The sequence below is a fragment of the Pelobates fuscus genome, chromosome 7 (genome assembly GCF_036172605.1).
Source record: "Pelobates fuscus isolate aPelFus1 chromosome 7, aPelFus1.pri, whole genome shotgun sequence".
NCBI classification, from domain to species: Eukaryota; Metazoa; Chordata; class Amphibia; order Anura; family Pelobatidae; genus Pelobates; species Pelobates fuscus.
In genome coordinates, this window is record NC_086323.1 from 144,426,407 (window position 1) to 144,441,569 (window position 15,163).

Consider the following 15,163-nt stretch of genomic DNA (forward strand, 5'->3'; position numbering starts at 1 on the left):
AATCCCTTATTATTTATATTATTCCTCGTTATATTCCTATTTCTGTTAAACCCATAGAGCCTCAGGGGGAGGTGAACATCTGATTACAGATTTTTCTTCTTGCGGTAATTGTGCTAAATGATTGGGTAGCATGCTGCAGGCTGGTACTTGTATACATTCGCCTTGTACCAAATACTAGAATGAGTATCTCCAGGGGGGATTGGAATTCAGTGTAAGTGGAAAGGAATGTATGTTATCTGACACTGTTTTCTCATAAGTAAAAAACATTATCTTCAGATAACAAAAGAGGTTTATTCTATTCAGCTCTGGATGAACTTCCAGAGTGCAAAACTTGGATATAATAGCTAATTGGAAGAAAAAAATATTTTGTACATTTTCTAAAACCAGCTTAGATACCAATGTGAACACTGCCCCTGGAGTTAACACTGTTAAGTAACTGGGATTTGTCAGGAATTAGAAATTTTAGGTAAAATGTCTCTTCTTGGAGTTGGAGCAAATAACTGGCGTCTGGTTGACCAAAGGTAAGTTGTCAACCTATTTGCTACTTACCCTGGGAGAGTGCCAGGAATCCATGATACTCGTGCACCATGGCTTCTACAGCATAGACATGCGTAGCTCATTTTTGTAGGTTGTGCACCTGGGGATTTTAAAGGAGAATATTTATTGATTATTCAGCCATAAGAATCATGAATCAAAAAGCTTTTCTGATCTACTTATAAATATTTAGAAAAGACAAATGTTAATATTCATCTTAATCAAATTATTGAGCTATTTCAGTTTAGCTTCTAAATGGGGAACAGCCGAACAGTTGAGTCTTGCCTTAGGTTGTGTCTGGGCACATGTAGCATACCCTTTGCACATGCCAATGTCCAAGAACATCTTCAAAGCTGTTTCTATACCATAGCTCCCATGAGCAGTAATATACTAGAGGCTGACTCATAAGAGTTGTATTTGAAGAGTAACAGAACTATAAGTTGGAAGAAAATAAGCAGACTTAACATTCTTAATGCCGATTGGGTGATTTGTAGAACTCAACTTTCCAAATCCTGTTAAAACCCAAATATCTCTAGTACGCATGTAATAAATGTGTCCCTCTCTGTATGTTTTACAGTATATTCATTCTGCTGGGATTGTGCACAGGGTAAGTAAATAATTTTTTAACATAAGTATCTGTGCTTGCCAGTACCCACCCCAATAATGCCTGTGTCGTTTGGGGAGGTGGGTGCCTAAGTAGCCATTAACAGTGGCCAATCTTTTTATTTTTTCCACTTTATAAGGGCTTTAACACGCCGCCAGGCATGGGCTGCAGTGTATACACTGAGTGATCTAATACACGACTTTGTCCCGGCTAAACACTATATTAGATGGTTATTAAGTTTAGAAAACTACAGAGTTTGATATTGTCATTTTTTTTTTGCAGGACCTGAAACCAAGTAATTTGGGAGTAAATGAAAACTATGAGGTCAAGGTAATAACTATGTAACCACTGATAAAGAGGGATTATGGGGCAACATTCTTAATGTAGACAAAACAGCAGTTTAATTGTATTAGTTCCCATGGTGACTTCATCACTTATAGAACTTTACCCCAGTACTGCATAAACTCTATGAGTGAGATTTCTCAAAGTGTTATGTTTGAAAAAGATAAAAGTATTACAAAGCTGTAAAGTAGACTAATCACCAATAGAATGTAACTGTAGATTCCATTGGTTTCCATGGCGATTTCCTTGCTTTTAGAACTATTCTTCACCACTTGTTAGAACATGACACTTATCTACATGAATGAGAAAAAAAACAATGGTCTGTACAACAAAATAACATTGTCCTCAGGTCACCAACTTCCACAATGCCGAGGGGTACAATTGTTTTCATTAGATCAGCTTGCTGCAAAAAAATGAAACGATACCCTCTTTTGGCTTTCTAGATGTTCTCAACCCTTGTTAAATCTCCCAGTTATACTGTTTGTTTAATAATTTTTTTTCTAATGGATTCAAGTTGTGTGCTTCATGGTGTCTCCCATGGTTTCTACCAGGGCTCACAATTTCCACTTGCCACCAACCATTGGCAAATGAAAATCTAGCCCTAGCGAATAGAAATTTGCCCCTGGCGTGAATGCTATGGTTTTAAGTGGTGAGTAACCTTTAGGGCTTAGCTAGAAGCATAGGACTACAAATTTTAAGGCATGTTTCTATTATATATTTATCTACCATGTTGTCTCAACTAGATTTGTACATATCTTCTTATAATGGGATGGAATAATGTCTTGGTGTTTCTCATAATCCCCAATTTTAAACTATTTTAAATATTCTGTGTAAGAAACCCAGGTGTATACCAATAATTTGTATTCTTAGATTTTGGATTTTGGACTGGCCCGACAGACTGAACCTGAGATGACTGGCTACGTGGTGACCAGGTGGTACAGAGCACCAGAAGTTATTTTAAACTGGATGCATTATAACCAAACAGGTGAACAAGCATCAAATATTCAACGAGATCTATATATTTTTACATAGCTATATATACCGGTAGACTGAAAAAAGACATGCGTTCAGCCTTTCTCACATCTGTTTTTGCTGTTGATCCAAAAGTAGACAAAAAAACTCTTCTGATTTTGCAACAAACTAGGATCTCACCTTGAATCAAAAAGCTTTTACCGCACATATTAACATTTTTATCCCTTAATATTTTCTGGAGTAAGGTGGTGTGGCTAAGGAGGCAGGTATATGGTAGGGCGTTCTCCAAAACATAATTTTGTGCAAAAACTATAAATAAATACAGCATTTTTATGAGGCATTACTATGTAATATTGATTGGCGTGTCCCTTTGAACTAATAATTATTCAGGAGAAAAACAAAAGGATTTAAATTGTAGGCCTGGCAATTACTGTGATATCATCATTAAATCCCTTTATTCACAATAATAATTGCTCATAGTACCACTACAATTGTATATGATATTATAGTGATGCCACAGTGGATGTGAGGTGACAAAATTCACTGCTTTATCACTAAATAGAGCTGTGGTGTGACATGCAAAATCTAGGCCAAAATAGTGTACTATTCTTTTTTTCCTCCAGAAATTATCTGTTTTGCCCTAAATCTAATGGTCACTATTAGTAAGAAGCTAGCATATTTTATCATTTTACTTCAAAACACATTTGTTCGCTATTTTGCTAGCATCCTCATATTCCTATGTTAAAAAAAATGGTAACAGAATTTTACATACATTGTATACATGGAGATATATGTTTGTCACTTTGCTTTCTTGCAGTGGATATTTGGTCTGTTGGTTGTATTCTGGCAGAAATGATAACTGGCCGCGTCTTATTCCCTGGTGGAGACTGTATCCTTTGAACAATTTAGTATATATATCAGGTACTACAGGGTTTATTTTCAAAGTGTGAAATTTAGCGGTACAGATGGAAATGTTTGCTAGAGGGACAGTATCTCGATAGTGCAACTAAAATAGCAATTAAAGTTCAACCCCAATTAGAATACAGTATGGGTATGTGATCTGGAGAGAGAAGTCAGGGGGGAAGTGAAAGGAAATAGAATTCTCCGAATTCATAATTTTTCTAGAAAATACGGATGCTTGACAGATGCTTGTACACTAAGTAAAGACACGTGCCGGGCAGAACAGTAACTCTCCCACATGAGTAATTTAGTGTATACCATATGCAGAACAAAACAAGTTATTGACTGTCCTGCTGTTAAATGTGACCTGCTAAAACACTCTGCTTAAAAGGACACTCCAGACACCAAAACAACTTCATCTAAATTAAGTTTTTATGGTGCCAGTTGGCCTCTGGAGGCACTTTAACCTCAATGAATTAAACCATTCGGGAAGTTGCCTCCAGTAGCGATATCCACTCCCCACCAGGCGGCATCCAGCTTCTGAATTTTCTGATTCCTGGCGGCACTCCATGTTTTCTGAATCTGAAAATTCAGAAGGTGGTTCTGTTTCTGAGAGTTTTGTTTGTGTGTAGTGGCTGAGTGTTGTATGTGTGGGGGGGAAACAGATATATGTACACAGATTCATCTACACACACAACACTCAGAGCCCAGGGCCTGGTGAGTAGGATGGAAGTAGGCTGTGACAATGGAAGAGCCATGTAGCGGAGCTCCAATACCCAGCATAGGTATCTCTGCTAATTCTTCCTCGAAGCTGTAAAAAGCAGTATAACAATCTAAGACACTTTCCCCCAAGCAACTAGACGACACATAGTTCTGGGAGTCAACTGGTTTTATTTTGGCCACACACAGCTTTAATGCACAGACCCCTACATGGGGTCTCTCATACAAAAATACAGGGCTTTTCCTCCCAAGATCCTCTGTGCCTGAGTGATAAACCATGTACCTCTGAGAGATAAACCATGTATCGCTTCCCGTGTTCAGGAGACCAAATGGCCACCAATTGTTTGCACACATGCGTTCGGTTATACAAATGGCGGCCACACAGGGGAAACACTTTTCTTAATGAGCAATTTGTAGTGAACAGCCAGGCCTGGTCGGTTGTTAAAATGTGCGAATAAGGGGACTACACAGATGGGGGTTCGGTAAACGAGGGGGGGTGTACGGACAGCCGAACAACAGGGAATAAAAGTGTATTAAGAGCGTCTATTCCACTACAGGCCATTTAAGACATCCTGATTTAAAAGGAGAAAGCAAAATTTGGCACTTTGGGTGAGGAAGAGGCCAGTAACAAAAGGGGGGATTGAGGAGATTGCTAAAATTAAGAATATAAAAAGAGAGACATGAAGAGTGGTATTGAGATGGGGAGAGAGAAACAATATTGGTTAGGAGAAATTATGAGACAGATGCAAGGTGGCTGAGAGATACTGGGCCATAGTGAGATGGGTGAGGAGACATAGAAAATTGAAGGTGAATGAGTGAAGAGGTTGAAAGGTGGCATTGGGCATTAAGGCATGACAACCTTTGTCCGGGATAGTCACAATTTCGGGATCAATTTCGGCTCCTTGTCAATATTTGTTGTAAGCGCTATCATTTTTTTAAAGTTAGTGGAAGAACAGTGGAGAAGAACATTTCTGTTCCTTCTCTCCCAAAGCAATGTGTGCCCTGGATATGCCTGGACTGAACTGGATTGTAATATAATGTGTTTAATGTTTAATGTACATTTAAAAGAAAAAGAATCATAATACGATAAGAAAGTTGAACACAAGTGATTTTCAATATTTTATTCAATAGTGTAATTATCCGAATTGTGAGGGCCTCCCTTTAACCTTTCAATCATACCCTTGCTTGTCAAAGCTCCACCAACACTACTTGCAAAGTTCTGTGTTCTCCTTAAATTTCTACACAGATTTTGATGAGCTGAACAAGATAATTGAGGTAACAGGCAGCCCAAAAGAATCCCTCATTAACCGCATGGAAAGCACACATGTAAGTGGACATCTAGTTATAGTCATTATTTAAAAGATGGTATTGAATATATTTTATACTGTACTATATTTACTTTTTCAAAATATATATGTTTTCGGCTGGAGTTCACAGGTGAATTACAAAGTAAAAATGAAGATGAAACTCCCATCAATGTAAGTGCTCTGTAGCGCCCTGTTATATGGCCGGCGGCACACTCGAAATAAGAGAGGGGTCGGCCACAGAGCAAACTTGCACATAAAGTCTGCCTTGTGGGCCTCTAGGGAGCGCCTGCCCTGCTGCCTTGTAAAGACTTCTCATTGAGCTGCACTGGGAAGTCTGTGATTGGACAGCCACAGAAAGACTGGGCACGGTTATAAGGGGAGGGCTTGACAAAATCAGAGATCTGCAGCTTTTGCAAGCTGATTTTACGTATACCTTCAATGGAAAAAATGCACAAACCCCCGGTGAAGAAAATTAAAATTAATAAAAATAATAATAATTAAAAGTATGCATGTTTTCATTGGAGGTATAGCCACTAAACAATATTTTTAATTTGTGTTTATTTGGGCAGTGAAGTGTTACTTTAATAGTTAGGGAATTGTTTAGGATAATCACAGTTAATAGAGATCAACTCAATACAAAATTCAGGATAATCTGGATCAGTTCACTATAATTCTTTTTTAGGGGTTTGGGTTCCTTTAGTTTGGCTGATGATGAATAACACATTCAGGGTAATTCACTAAACACCTGATTTTGCCTGAATAGACAAACGTTGGTGGAAATGGGCAAATTCTGACCACAATGTCAATTCTGATATATTCACTGAAGCCAGTTAGGTCAATCGAACTGAATGTGTCATTCGGTCATTCGGTGTCAGGTTTAAAATCAGTTATTTTGCCATCCGTACTCTATACAAAGGATAGGATTTGGAACATGTACAGAGCGGCAATCTTAAACTGAATTGTGACTGAATCCATCCAGCAAGCATGCATATTTGTAAAGGGACACTATAGTCACCCAGACCACTTCAGCTCAATTAAGTGGTCTGGGTGCCAGGTTTTAGCCCTTCACATGTAAACATAGCAGTTTCAGAGTAACTGCTATGTTTACATAGCACGGTTAATCCAACCTCTAGTGGCTGTCTTCCTGACAGCCGCTAGAGGTGCATCTGCGACGCTGGATGCGAAATTCGCATCCAGCGTGCAGAACGTCCATAGGAAAGCATTGAGAAATGCTTTCCTGTGGACTGTTTGAATGTGTGCATGGCTCTTGCCGCGCATGCGCATTCCGCTCCACTCGGGAGCTGACGTCGGAGGGGGAGGAGAGGTCACCACCACCGAGGGAGCCCGGCGCTGGATTAAGGTAAGTGGCTAAAGGGGTTTTAACCCCTTCAGCGCCACAGGAGGGGGACCCTGAGGGTGAGGGTCCCCCAAGGATGACATAGTGTCAGGAAGATGGGTTTGTTTTCCTGACACTATAGTGATCCTTAAATTATTGCAAGCAAAAGATCATTTAAAGTACTATTTGTAGCCAGTGGGCAAATACTTAAAAAGCCCTTGGCACTGAGAGGGTTAACCATGTGGTGGCTGGCTAGCAAGAGGCAGTTTATAAAGTAGGGGTGGGGGGGTGAGAGGGGAAAACAAAATATTGGGGTCACTGAGGATGGGGCTTTCAAAATAACTGTAGGCATCGGGTGGGTTTTTTAACCCCTTAAGGACACATGACGTGTGTCATGTCATGATTCCCTTTTATTCCAGAAGTTTGGTCCTTAAGGGGTTAAACGACCTGTCCTGCACCATGCCCCCACTTGTGCTATTTAAAAGGAAATCCTAGTTTCTCCCCCAGATCCCACAAGTGTTTCTAATGTGCTCCAAAGATACCATGCAGGCCACTTCAATGAGATGAAGTGATCTGGATGCAAATAGTGTCGCTTTAAATTTGTCACTAAGGAAAGAGCTTATTTAAAAGGGGTGTTTAGGGTACAGGCATGTAGACTTTAAATGGTTATTTGCAAAGTACTCCTCCTTCTATGATTGATCGTAAAACTGCAGGAACTGTAATACAGTGTGCATCACTCAGTGCTGCTCTTTCCTGTGTGAGAGACTGTTAGTGGGCAGATGAGAAGTGATTCATTCCACTTCCTCTCAAGCCCATCACAGATACACTGGAGGATCTGGGACAGCACTGACGTTTACTCTGCCTATAACTGTTCCTCTAGCCTTGCTATCAAGAATAGGGGGCTGGCTGGCTGACTAGTCTACAGTGGACACTGGCCAAGGTTTCAGGTACTTGTTTCCTCTCACTAGACCAGGGGTTCCCAACCCAGTCCTCAAAGACCCCCTACCAGTCCAGGATTTAGGGATTACCTGGGTGTGTCTAAGGTGTTTAGAAACAGAGTCTACGGTGTTTTTTTTTCTTCTTCTTTTTCTAAACACCTTAGACACACCCAGGTAATCCCTAAATCTTGGACTGGTAGGGGGTCCTTGAGGACTGGGTTGAGAACCCTTGTACTAGACCATCTAAGCCTCAAAAAGGCCCATTATAAGTGCTGTAAATAGGCCCTGTAGGAACTTTGCCTAATGGGAAATCCAGCTGTCATAATAATGTATGTTTTACAGGCTCAAAACTATATGAAAATGCTTCCACAGAAGCAGGGAAAGAATTTTAAAGAGCTTTTCCCAAGCATGAGCGCACTAGGTAAGACAATATATAATTATTACAATGTCATGTTTTTATTCTGGAACATTTGCAGAGCTAAGAATGATAGTTTGGAACAAACCAATTACAAAGCCCAAGCAGTGCCATCTATTTAAGGAGGGAGGCCAACAGCTCACCAGTTATTACAGAACTACAACTACTACAGCTATTATGAATCTCAGCCATACCTTGGCTACCCTTCCTTTAAGATGAGCAGTGTAGACATAATTAGAGGCTAATTCCTTAACAAAAATATAGAGATGCATTGAGGAATTATTTTTCCAATGCAAATAGTTAGGTTTAAATACTACAAATAACCAAGATTCAATGTTTGTCTGTTCACCTTAGAGGGAACAGACAAAGTGTGGAACGTTCTATGCTCCCACTTTATGTAAAATGCATATTTGATCTTAGTAAAAGATTGAAACAAATGTACCCAATGATAGTAATTTTTTTTTTAATTTTTTTTTGCTGTGCAGGTAAAAAAAATTACAGGTACCCCAACGGCAGTCCTTGAGCTGCTTGGCTTGTATAACAAATAGCGTACTTGCTAGGCATTGCACATTTTTTGGTAAATTAGGTGCAAGATAAGGTTACATGCAGGCAGTATATTCAGTTTAGCTAGGTACATGCTTAGATATGAGAGATATAGCATCACCCCTTAGACCTCTATAGCTACATATGAATGCAAGCAGTAAGGCTAGAACATTAAGACAGGTAATATTTCGACATTGCCATAGTTATACTGGGGCAGGTAAAGACTAGTTAGGTCATATTTAGAAAGACCCCTTGTGACTGGTTAATTCACGCCCTCTGTGGATTCAGCTTGTTCGCGCTGTTGTCCGGTGGTCTGCCTGTGTTGCGGCTGCTGCGGGGCTGGTTGACAGGTGCTGCACGGGGTGATGTGCGGCATCCGGCTCGCTGGACCTGGACCCCAGTGTGTCTAGAGGCTGGCGTGGTGCGGAGTGGGGGCTGATGTTCCCTGCTGTTCAGGCAAGTGCTGGCTTGGCGTGCTGTGCCCCTTTTCCCGCCGCTAGTTGCTGTTCGATCCCCTTACCGGAGCCGGGAACATGAAGAGAGTCACCCGAGGTAGGTGTCCCGTTAGGGTGCCAGGATGCGTGCGTGCGGCTGGATTTTGTGGGTGTCTGATCCTTTGGTGCTGCTGAACCGCGTTGGTTGCGGCGTTTGTGGGGTGGGCATCTTTCATTCAGATCTTGGGGTTAGGCGCGCGGTCCCCGCCATCTTAGAGTCTGCATCTGGTAGAGCTGCTAGGCCTTAGTCTCAGTCGTAGTGGTCGGGGCTTCAGGGTGAGGACCGGGATCACCCCCGCTGGTCCAGAGGGGGGGGGAACGGAGCCAGTTCCTCGAGGGTGTAAGCCCCAGGCTGGACACTGTTCTGCTTGATAGCGCGGCGGCGCACTTCCGCTCCACTCACCGCCGGAGTAGGCCTCAACTTCAGCATTAAAAATTTCTCCACCAGGGGACTAATACTCGTCGAGCAAGCCTCACCCTGGGTTCAGTGCACTCTGCCTGTCGAGGGCCGCCGTTGCTGGCCGGTGTTTTTGATAAAAGTCGTAGTTTTGTGGCTGAATGGCTTAGTTTTTGCTGGAGCTGGTCTGTCTTGCGACCGTCCAGCTCGGCGGTCCGGCCCCGCCCCCCAATGATAGTAATTTTATTTGCAAAAAAATGGCTGCCATTTTATTTTGAGTTTTGAAAAGTAGTGTCTAAAAAATTTTTAAGTTAGTATGTGTACACAGTACAAATAATGTAATGACAAAATGGTAATGTCTTTGTTGATCTCTGATTTTTAATGGACTGTGAGAAATAAAAAAAAAGCCTCACAACACAGGTCACAGAATAATAAGAGTTAACAATTTGAATATATTCTATTTACATGCATTACTGGTGAGGTATACAGGTTTGGGGGGCTATGAATGCCTATTTCTGCTACCTGTATGTAGATATAATTGAGACCGATGATGTTAAGACTCTTTGGTTTAACCCATTTAATGTCAAGTTATTTCCAAAACCGCAGCCAACAAAATTCAGATTTTAATGGCTTTCTAACGATTAAGAGGTAAATGTGTTTGTTTTTATATATATATCAGCACTCACTGCTACATTATATATGAAAAAACAACACAAAGGCATATGTATTTTTATTTTTTGACTGAAATGGAAATAATATTCAATACAAAATAGTGCAGAATGAGTAGCACGACAACCTCCTCCCAATTCTTCACGAACGACATGCACAATGGATGGCCCTACCAAGAAATGGGTTAGACCCGCCTACTAAGAGGGCGTGTCAGTTTGGCATCAAGAGTACCATTCTAAAAGACCTCCTCCAGGCCACCCCAAACGTACAACAAAACCCTAGTGCTTATAGGACACCATAGAAGTAAATTAGGGATGATGGGACAGGACCCTAAAACAGGGACTGTCTCACAAAATCAGGACAGTTGGAAGGCTCATCCAACTGAGCAACAACCAATACAGGGGTAATTATTTTATTACAATAACTACTGATCTATACATTTGATATCTATTAGGTTAGCACATTGTATAACTGGGAGAAAGGCAGTATTGCCAACATTTGATAAAAAAATTTCCAGGGACACTTTGTGGCAAGTACACACACAGATGAACACAGACACACATAGATACACTCAAAGAGAAACGAACTAAATAAATAAATAAAATAAATTGGTTGTTTGTCATTGTATACATATTTTTACATTTTTGAGGGTGTGTGAATCCGCAAAATGCTCCACTGTGAAATCTAAATTTTATTTAAAAATAGCTGACTTAAAATCACCAGGTAGGCTATGCTTTTATTTTAGCTATTTGGTTTCAAATTTTAAATTCACGTTGAATCCCTGATACTTCCTGTCAAGAACGCACCCTACTTCAAGAGTGTGCGTGACGTAGTTCTGGTGGTGAAAGGGTTAAAGTTCACGATTTGTCTGCTCTAGACCGGAAATAATAATAAAATCCCCCTAAACACCACACACACTTAAGCATATTACTATTTTAATGCTGCCACCACCAAGACAATTGATAAACACCAAATACAACTTAGCACAATACCTATGTAATTGCAAAACACTCATTAATTAGTCTCTTCAGGAATGTGATTCTTTACCAGACAAAGGCAGAACTTAATAAAATAATATTTATTATGAGCAAAAAATAGTCACAGTGCATACAAAAATATAGATGACAATCAAATTAGTTACACCAACAACAGATAAAAACAAAAGGGATAAAATAACAGAAGTCCTAATCACTTACTCAGGTTTTCAAGGTACAACTTCTGCCCGGGGGGTCTCTGGTAAGAAAGGTGGTGAATTAGAATTAGATTCTGGCCCCCAAGCAAGTACAATACACACTTCAGTATCATTAGATGTATACCCTGTGGATTACTAAGCCTCGCCCAGAGGTGGAGGTAAGGTGTACCTATAAGTGACCACACCCTTCTGTTCCAGACCAACATCAATCCAAATGTAAACATTTAGTTCTATCTCCTCTTATGTACTTGCCACAGAAATAATTGGATCTATGAATTTGTTACCATTTTTCCCATTCCATAGATAGGGCTCACTCCTTACTTGTGACCCAATAGAGCGGACATCACAATCCCTTCCCCTATAGTTAAGTTATGCAAATCATGTTTGGGTTTGATTAGAAGATTGTGCTTGTCCCATTCTAAATATAATAAAAATGAGGCTTAATTATCAATCTGTGGGTAAATATGAATGTTTCTTTTGGATATGATACTGGAACACAAGGCTACTGGCCATTAACATATCAAAGGACCCCCTATCTAAGAGGGAATCTAGACATATGGCAAATTAGAGAGTTAGTTTATATTTAAACATACTTCCAGGTCACTTATTTGTGACTTCCCACACCTTCCAGATCCTTTGATTCATCAAAGGATCAATCCATATGGTAAACCATCTGACCCCTTTCAAATTCCTATGCAATTTACATTATCCCTCCTGTCATCTGACTTTGCAACCAAGTGGCCAATTCATATATGCACTACACAAATTACATTAAATGGCAATATTCTATTGTGCAACAATGAATTATGCACCCTTGGCGTGGCACTTTCCTCTTTAGCTAATAACCTTGCAGGCTTTGAAGTAAGATGCCAGGTCATAAGAATACATAGATGCTACGTCTTGTATATCATTAGACAATTTGCCATTACTTATACTCATATTTATTTTCCATACCTGATATTTCTGCAGAGACTGACCTTCTAGAGAAGATGCTGGAATTGGACCCTGAATCAAGAATTACTGCGTCAGCATGCTTGGCACATCCCTATTTAGAAGAATACCAAGATTCAGATCCAGACTCACCTGCAGAAAAATACGATGATTCTTTTGAGAGCTTAGACCTACCAATCCATGAATGGAAAAGTAAGATATGTGTATTGTGTTTTATATGCGAACGATAATTGGGAAAGCCATAACTAGAGAAGGGTTAATCATGATGATTAGTGTCTTGCATTAGGATTCAACTGCATCAATTGAAATGGTGGCCAGACTAGTGTAAGCCTGAAAACTTGGTTCTAATATTTGGATTTACACTAAAAGAGCAGTAGTATCTAGTATTGAGGTAATGATGTTCTAGTTGGTTTTGTATGAACCAGTTTTGATGCCATAAAAAAAAAACAGTGTTCTGGTCTAGTAAATCAATCCCGATGTGGGTCACAAAAATCCACTGAGTTAGCAGTCCTGTTGAATGTGGCCTAGTGTGATAACAATTTTGTGGAGCATGGCATAGTGTGGTAACAAGTTTGTGGAGCATGGCACTGTGTGTAAGCAGGCCTGTGTAGTGTGACACAATGTATGGTAGCAGGCCTGTGAAGTGTGGTACAGTGTGTTAGCATGCCTGTGAAGTGTGACACTGTGTGTTAGCATACCTGTAAAGTGTGGCATGGTATGTTAGCATGCCTATGAAGTGTGGCACAGTATGTTAGCATGCCTGTGAAGTGTGGCACAGTATGTTAGCATGCCTGTGAAGTGTTGCTCTGTGTATTAGCAGGCCTGTGAACTGTTGTTCTGTGTGTTAGCAGGTCTGTGGAGTGTTAAATTGTGTGTTAGCAGGCCTGTAACGTGTTATAATTTGTGTTAGCAGGCCCGAGAGTGTGGCATCGTATTCTAACAGGTTTGAGGAGGTCATTGTGTGGTAATAAGTGTTGGGAGGCCTGTGAAGTGTTGGGAGGCCTTGTGGAGCATGGTACTCTAACACAATAATGGATGAGGGGGGTATGTAGAGAATAAAAAAGTTAATAATGATCTGATTTATATGAGCAGAGTAGGTACACACAGTTAACATATCAATGGAAAACTGTGCATCAAGGAATCTGACCTATAAAGGTTTTGCTGATTCACATTTCAATATACATTAGTGAGTTTTTAAGAGACGGAAATCACTACTCTATTGACATACTCATAATTGAAAAGTAAGAAAGAGGGGTCCCATGTTTAAAATTAGACAACAAAGAGATTTTTATACAACCACTATTCATTTGTTGTCTTTCTGTTAAAAAGTTTTTATTGTGTTTTTTTTTTTTTTTTTCACATTTAACAATAGGGAACATTGATGTGGAACAATATTTCTTGGCATAAAAAGCTTTGACAAACTAAATACAAACCCACAACAAGAGATCGAACTCTCCAGGGTTCCAACATGGAATTATTACAAGAAATTAAAAAAAGAGCTTCTCACAACGTGCTGTTGATACATGGGATTATCTAAATTAGATTACAATCCGAATACTTGCCAGTTCCATTCTCAAATAAGGAATAGCCTACATGGAATTGTGTTGCCTTATAAACAAGCAATAAAAAAATGTACAAATACATTCTAAAATATATCACAAATAAAATACAGGGTCCCTGACTGTTACTATACTTAAAATCTACCTGTATGGTACTTCGTTTATACGCTATTTTGATGCTTTATAAAAATAAACTAATATATATAACTCACTATTCAATCTTGTTTTGGCCCTTTTAACACAGTATAGAATTACAGGTGAGAGCAGGTGGCTCTTCTGTTTTTTTTTGTTCAAAGCAACTATAACACTAACAATGTAGTCGCTGTGACTATATTTCTGGCAAGTGCATTTTGGAAGGCGTGCTGGAAAAAAGTGACAGATGTGACTGTTGCACTGTGTCAGCATCATGGGATATGTGCCATATGTGGGGTCATTCAGGCAGACAAGGGAGGTATTCTGGCAGAAGTAGGTGATAGCTTCATGTAGCATCCACTAAACTGTCATTGTGGCAGTGTTGCTGGAACTGGATAGAAGAGAAGCATTTAGTTGTTATCTACTAAAATAATTAAATATATTTTATTGATCTTTATAACTTCCATTTCAGGTTTATTATACAGCATTATTATGCAAAATGCTGCAGCAACTCTGTAATATAAAACATATCCATATTACTAAAATGTTCTATAGCACGCACGGAGAGGTACAGTCCCAGATATACTTTTGGATACTTTTTAAAGATGGATACATGCAGTAGGATACAGATACATAAAGTGGTTTTTTAGAAACATGTGGAAATGTTTACTAAGGTGTAGTGAACTCAAAAGTGGTGGAATGTTCTAAAAAGGCAACAATCCCCATAGAACAATGGAATTAAGCAAGAATATGCAACTGGGCTGGTGGGTTCTGTTACAACTTGATACCACTTTTCTGATCAAGACACAAGACTAGTGAAATGTACACAGCTAATATGCTATATAAACAGGTTTGGAGGTGGATTTTAAGTGATGACATTTATTTTTCAGGTCTAAGCCACATGGAAATGATGACGTTTGAGCCAAAGACTACACCCCAGACGGCTTTATAACCATATCGGACTGATTCATTCTTATTCAATGTGAAACTTTCATGGAAGTACCACGTGTTGTTCTGTGTTATACCTTTTTGTTTTGTATATTTTGTACAAATATGTTTTGTATCTCTTTACTTGAGAGGATCAAATATAGAGTGGTTTATTCATTAAATTGAAAAATGCAGTGAACTGAAACGTCCACTCTAAAATGTAAGCAAAAA

The 15,163-nt window shown here is 39.6% G+C and overlaps 1 protein-coding gene across 1 annotated transcript in view; it reads left to right on the top strand.

Moving 5' to 3' along the window:
* Window positions 1-14,975, top strand: part of LOC134568293 (mitogen-activated protein kinase 12-like) — a 31,101-nt gene extending 16,126 nt beyond the window's left edge. The window contains exons 5-12 of the mRNA XM_063426753.1: window positions 1,112-1,141; window positions 1,421-1,468; window positions 2,351-2,465; window positions 3,270-3,341; window positions 5,319-5,398; window positions 7,996-8,074; window positions 12,333-12,506; window positions 14,896-14,975. Of these exons, the coding sequence (XP_063282823.1) occupies window positions 1,112-1,141; window positions 1,421-1,468; window positions 2,351-2,465; window positions 3,270-3,341; window positions 5,319-5,398; window positions 7,996-8,074; window positions 12,333-12,506; window positions 14,896-14,957 (660 nt within the window). The 3' untranslated portion in view covers window positions 14,958-14,975. The remainder of the gene's footprint in view (window positions 1-1,111; window positions 1,142-1,420; window positions 1,469-2,350; window positions 2,466-3,269; window positions 3,342-5,318; window positions 5,399-7,995; window positions 8,075-12,332; window positions 12,507-14,895) is intronic.
* The last annotated feature ends 188 nt before the right edge of the window (window positions 14,976-15,163 follow it).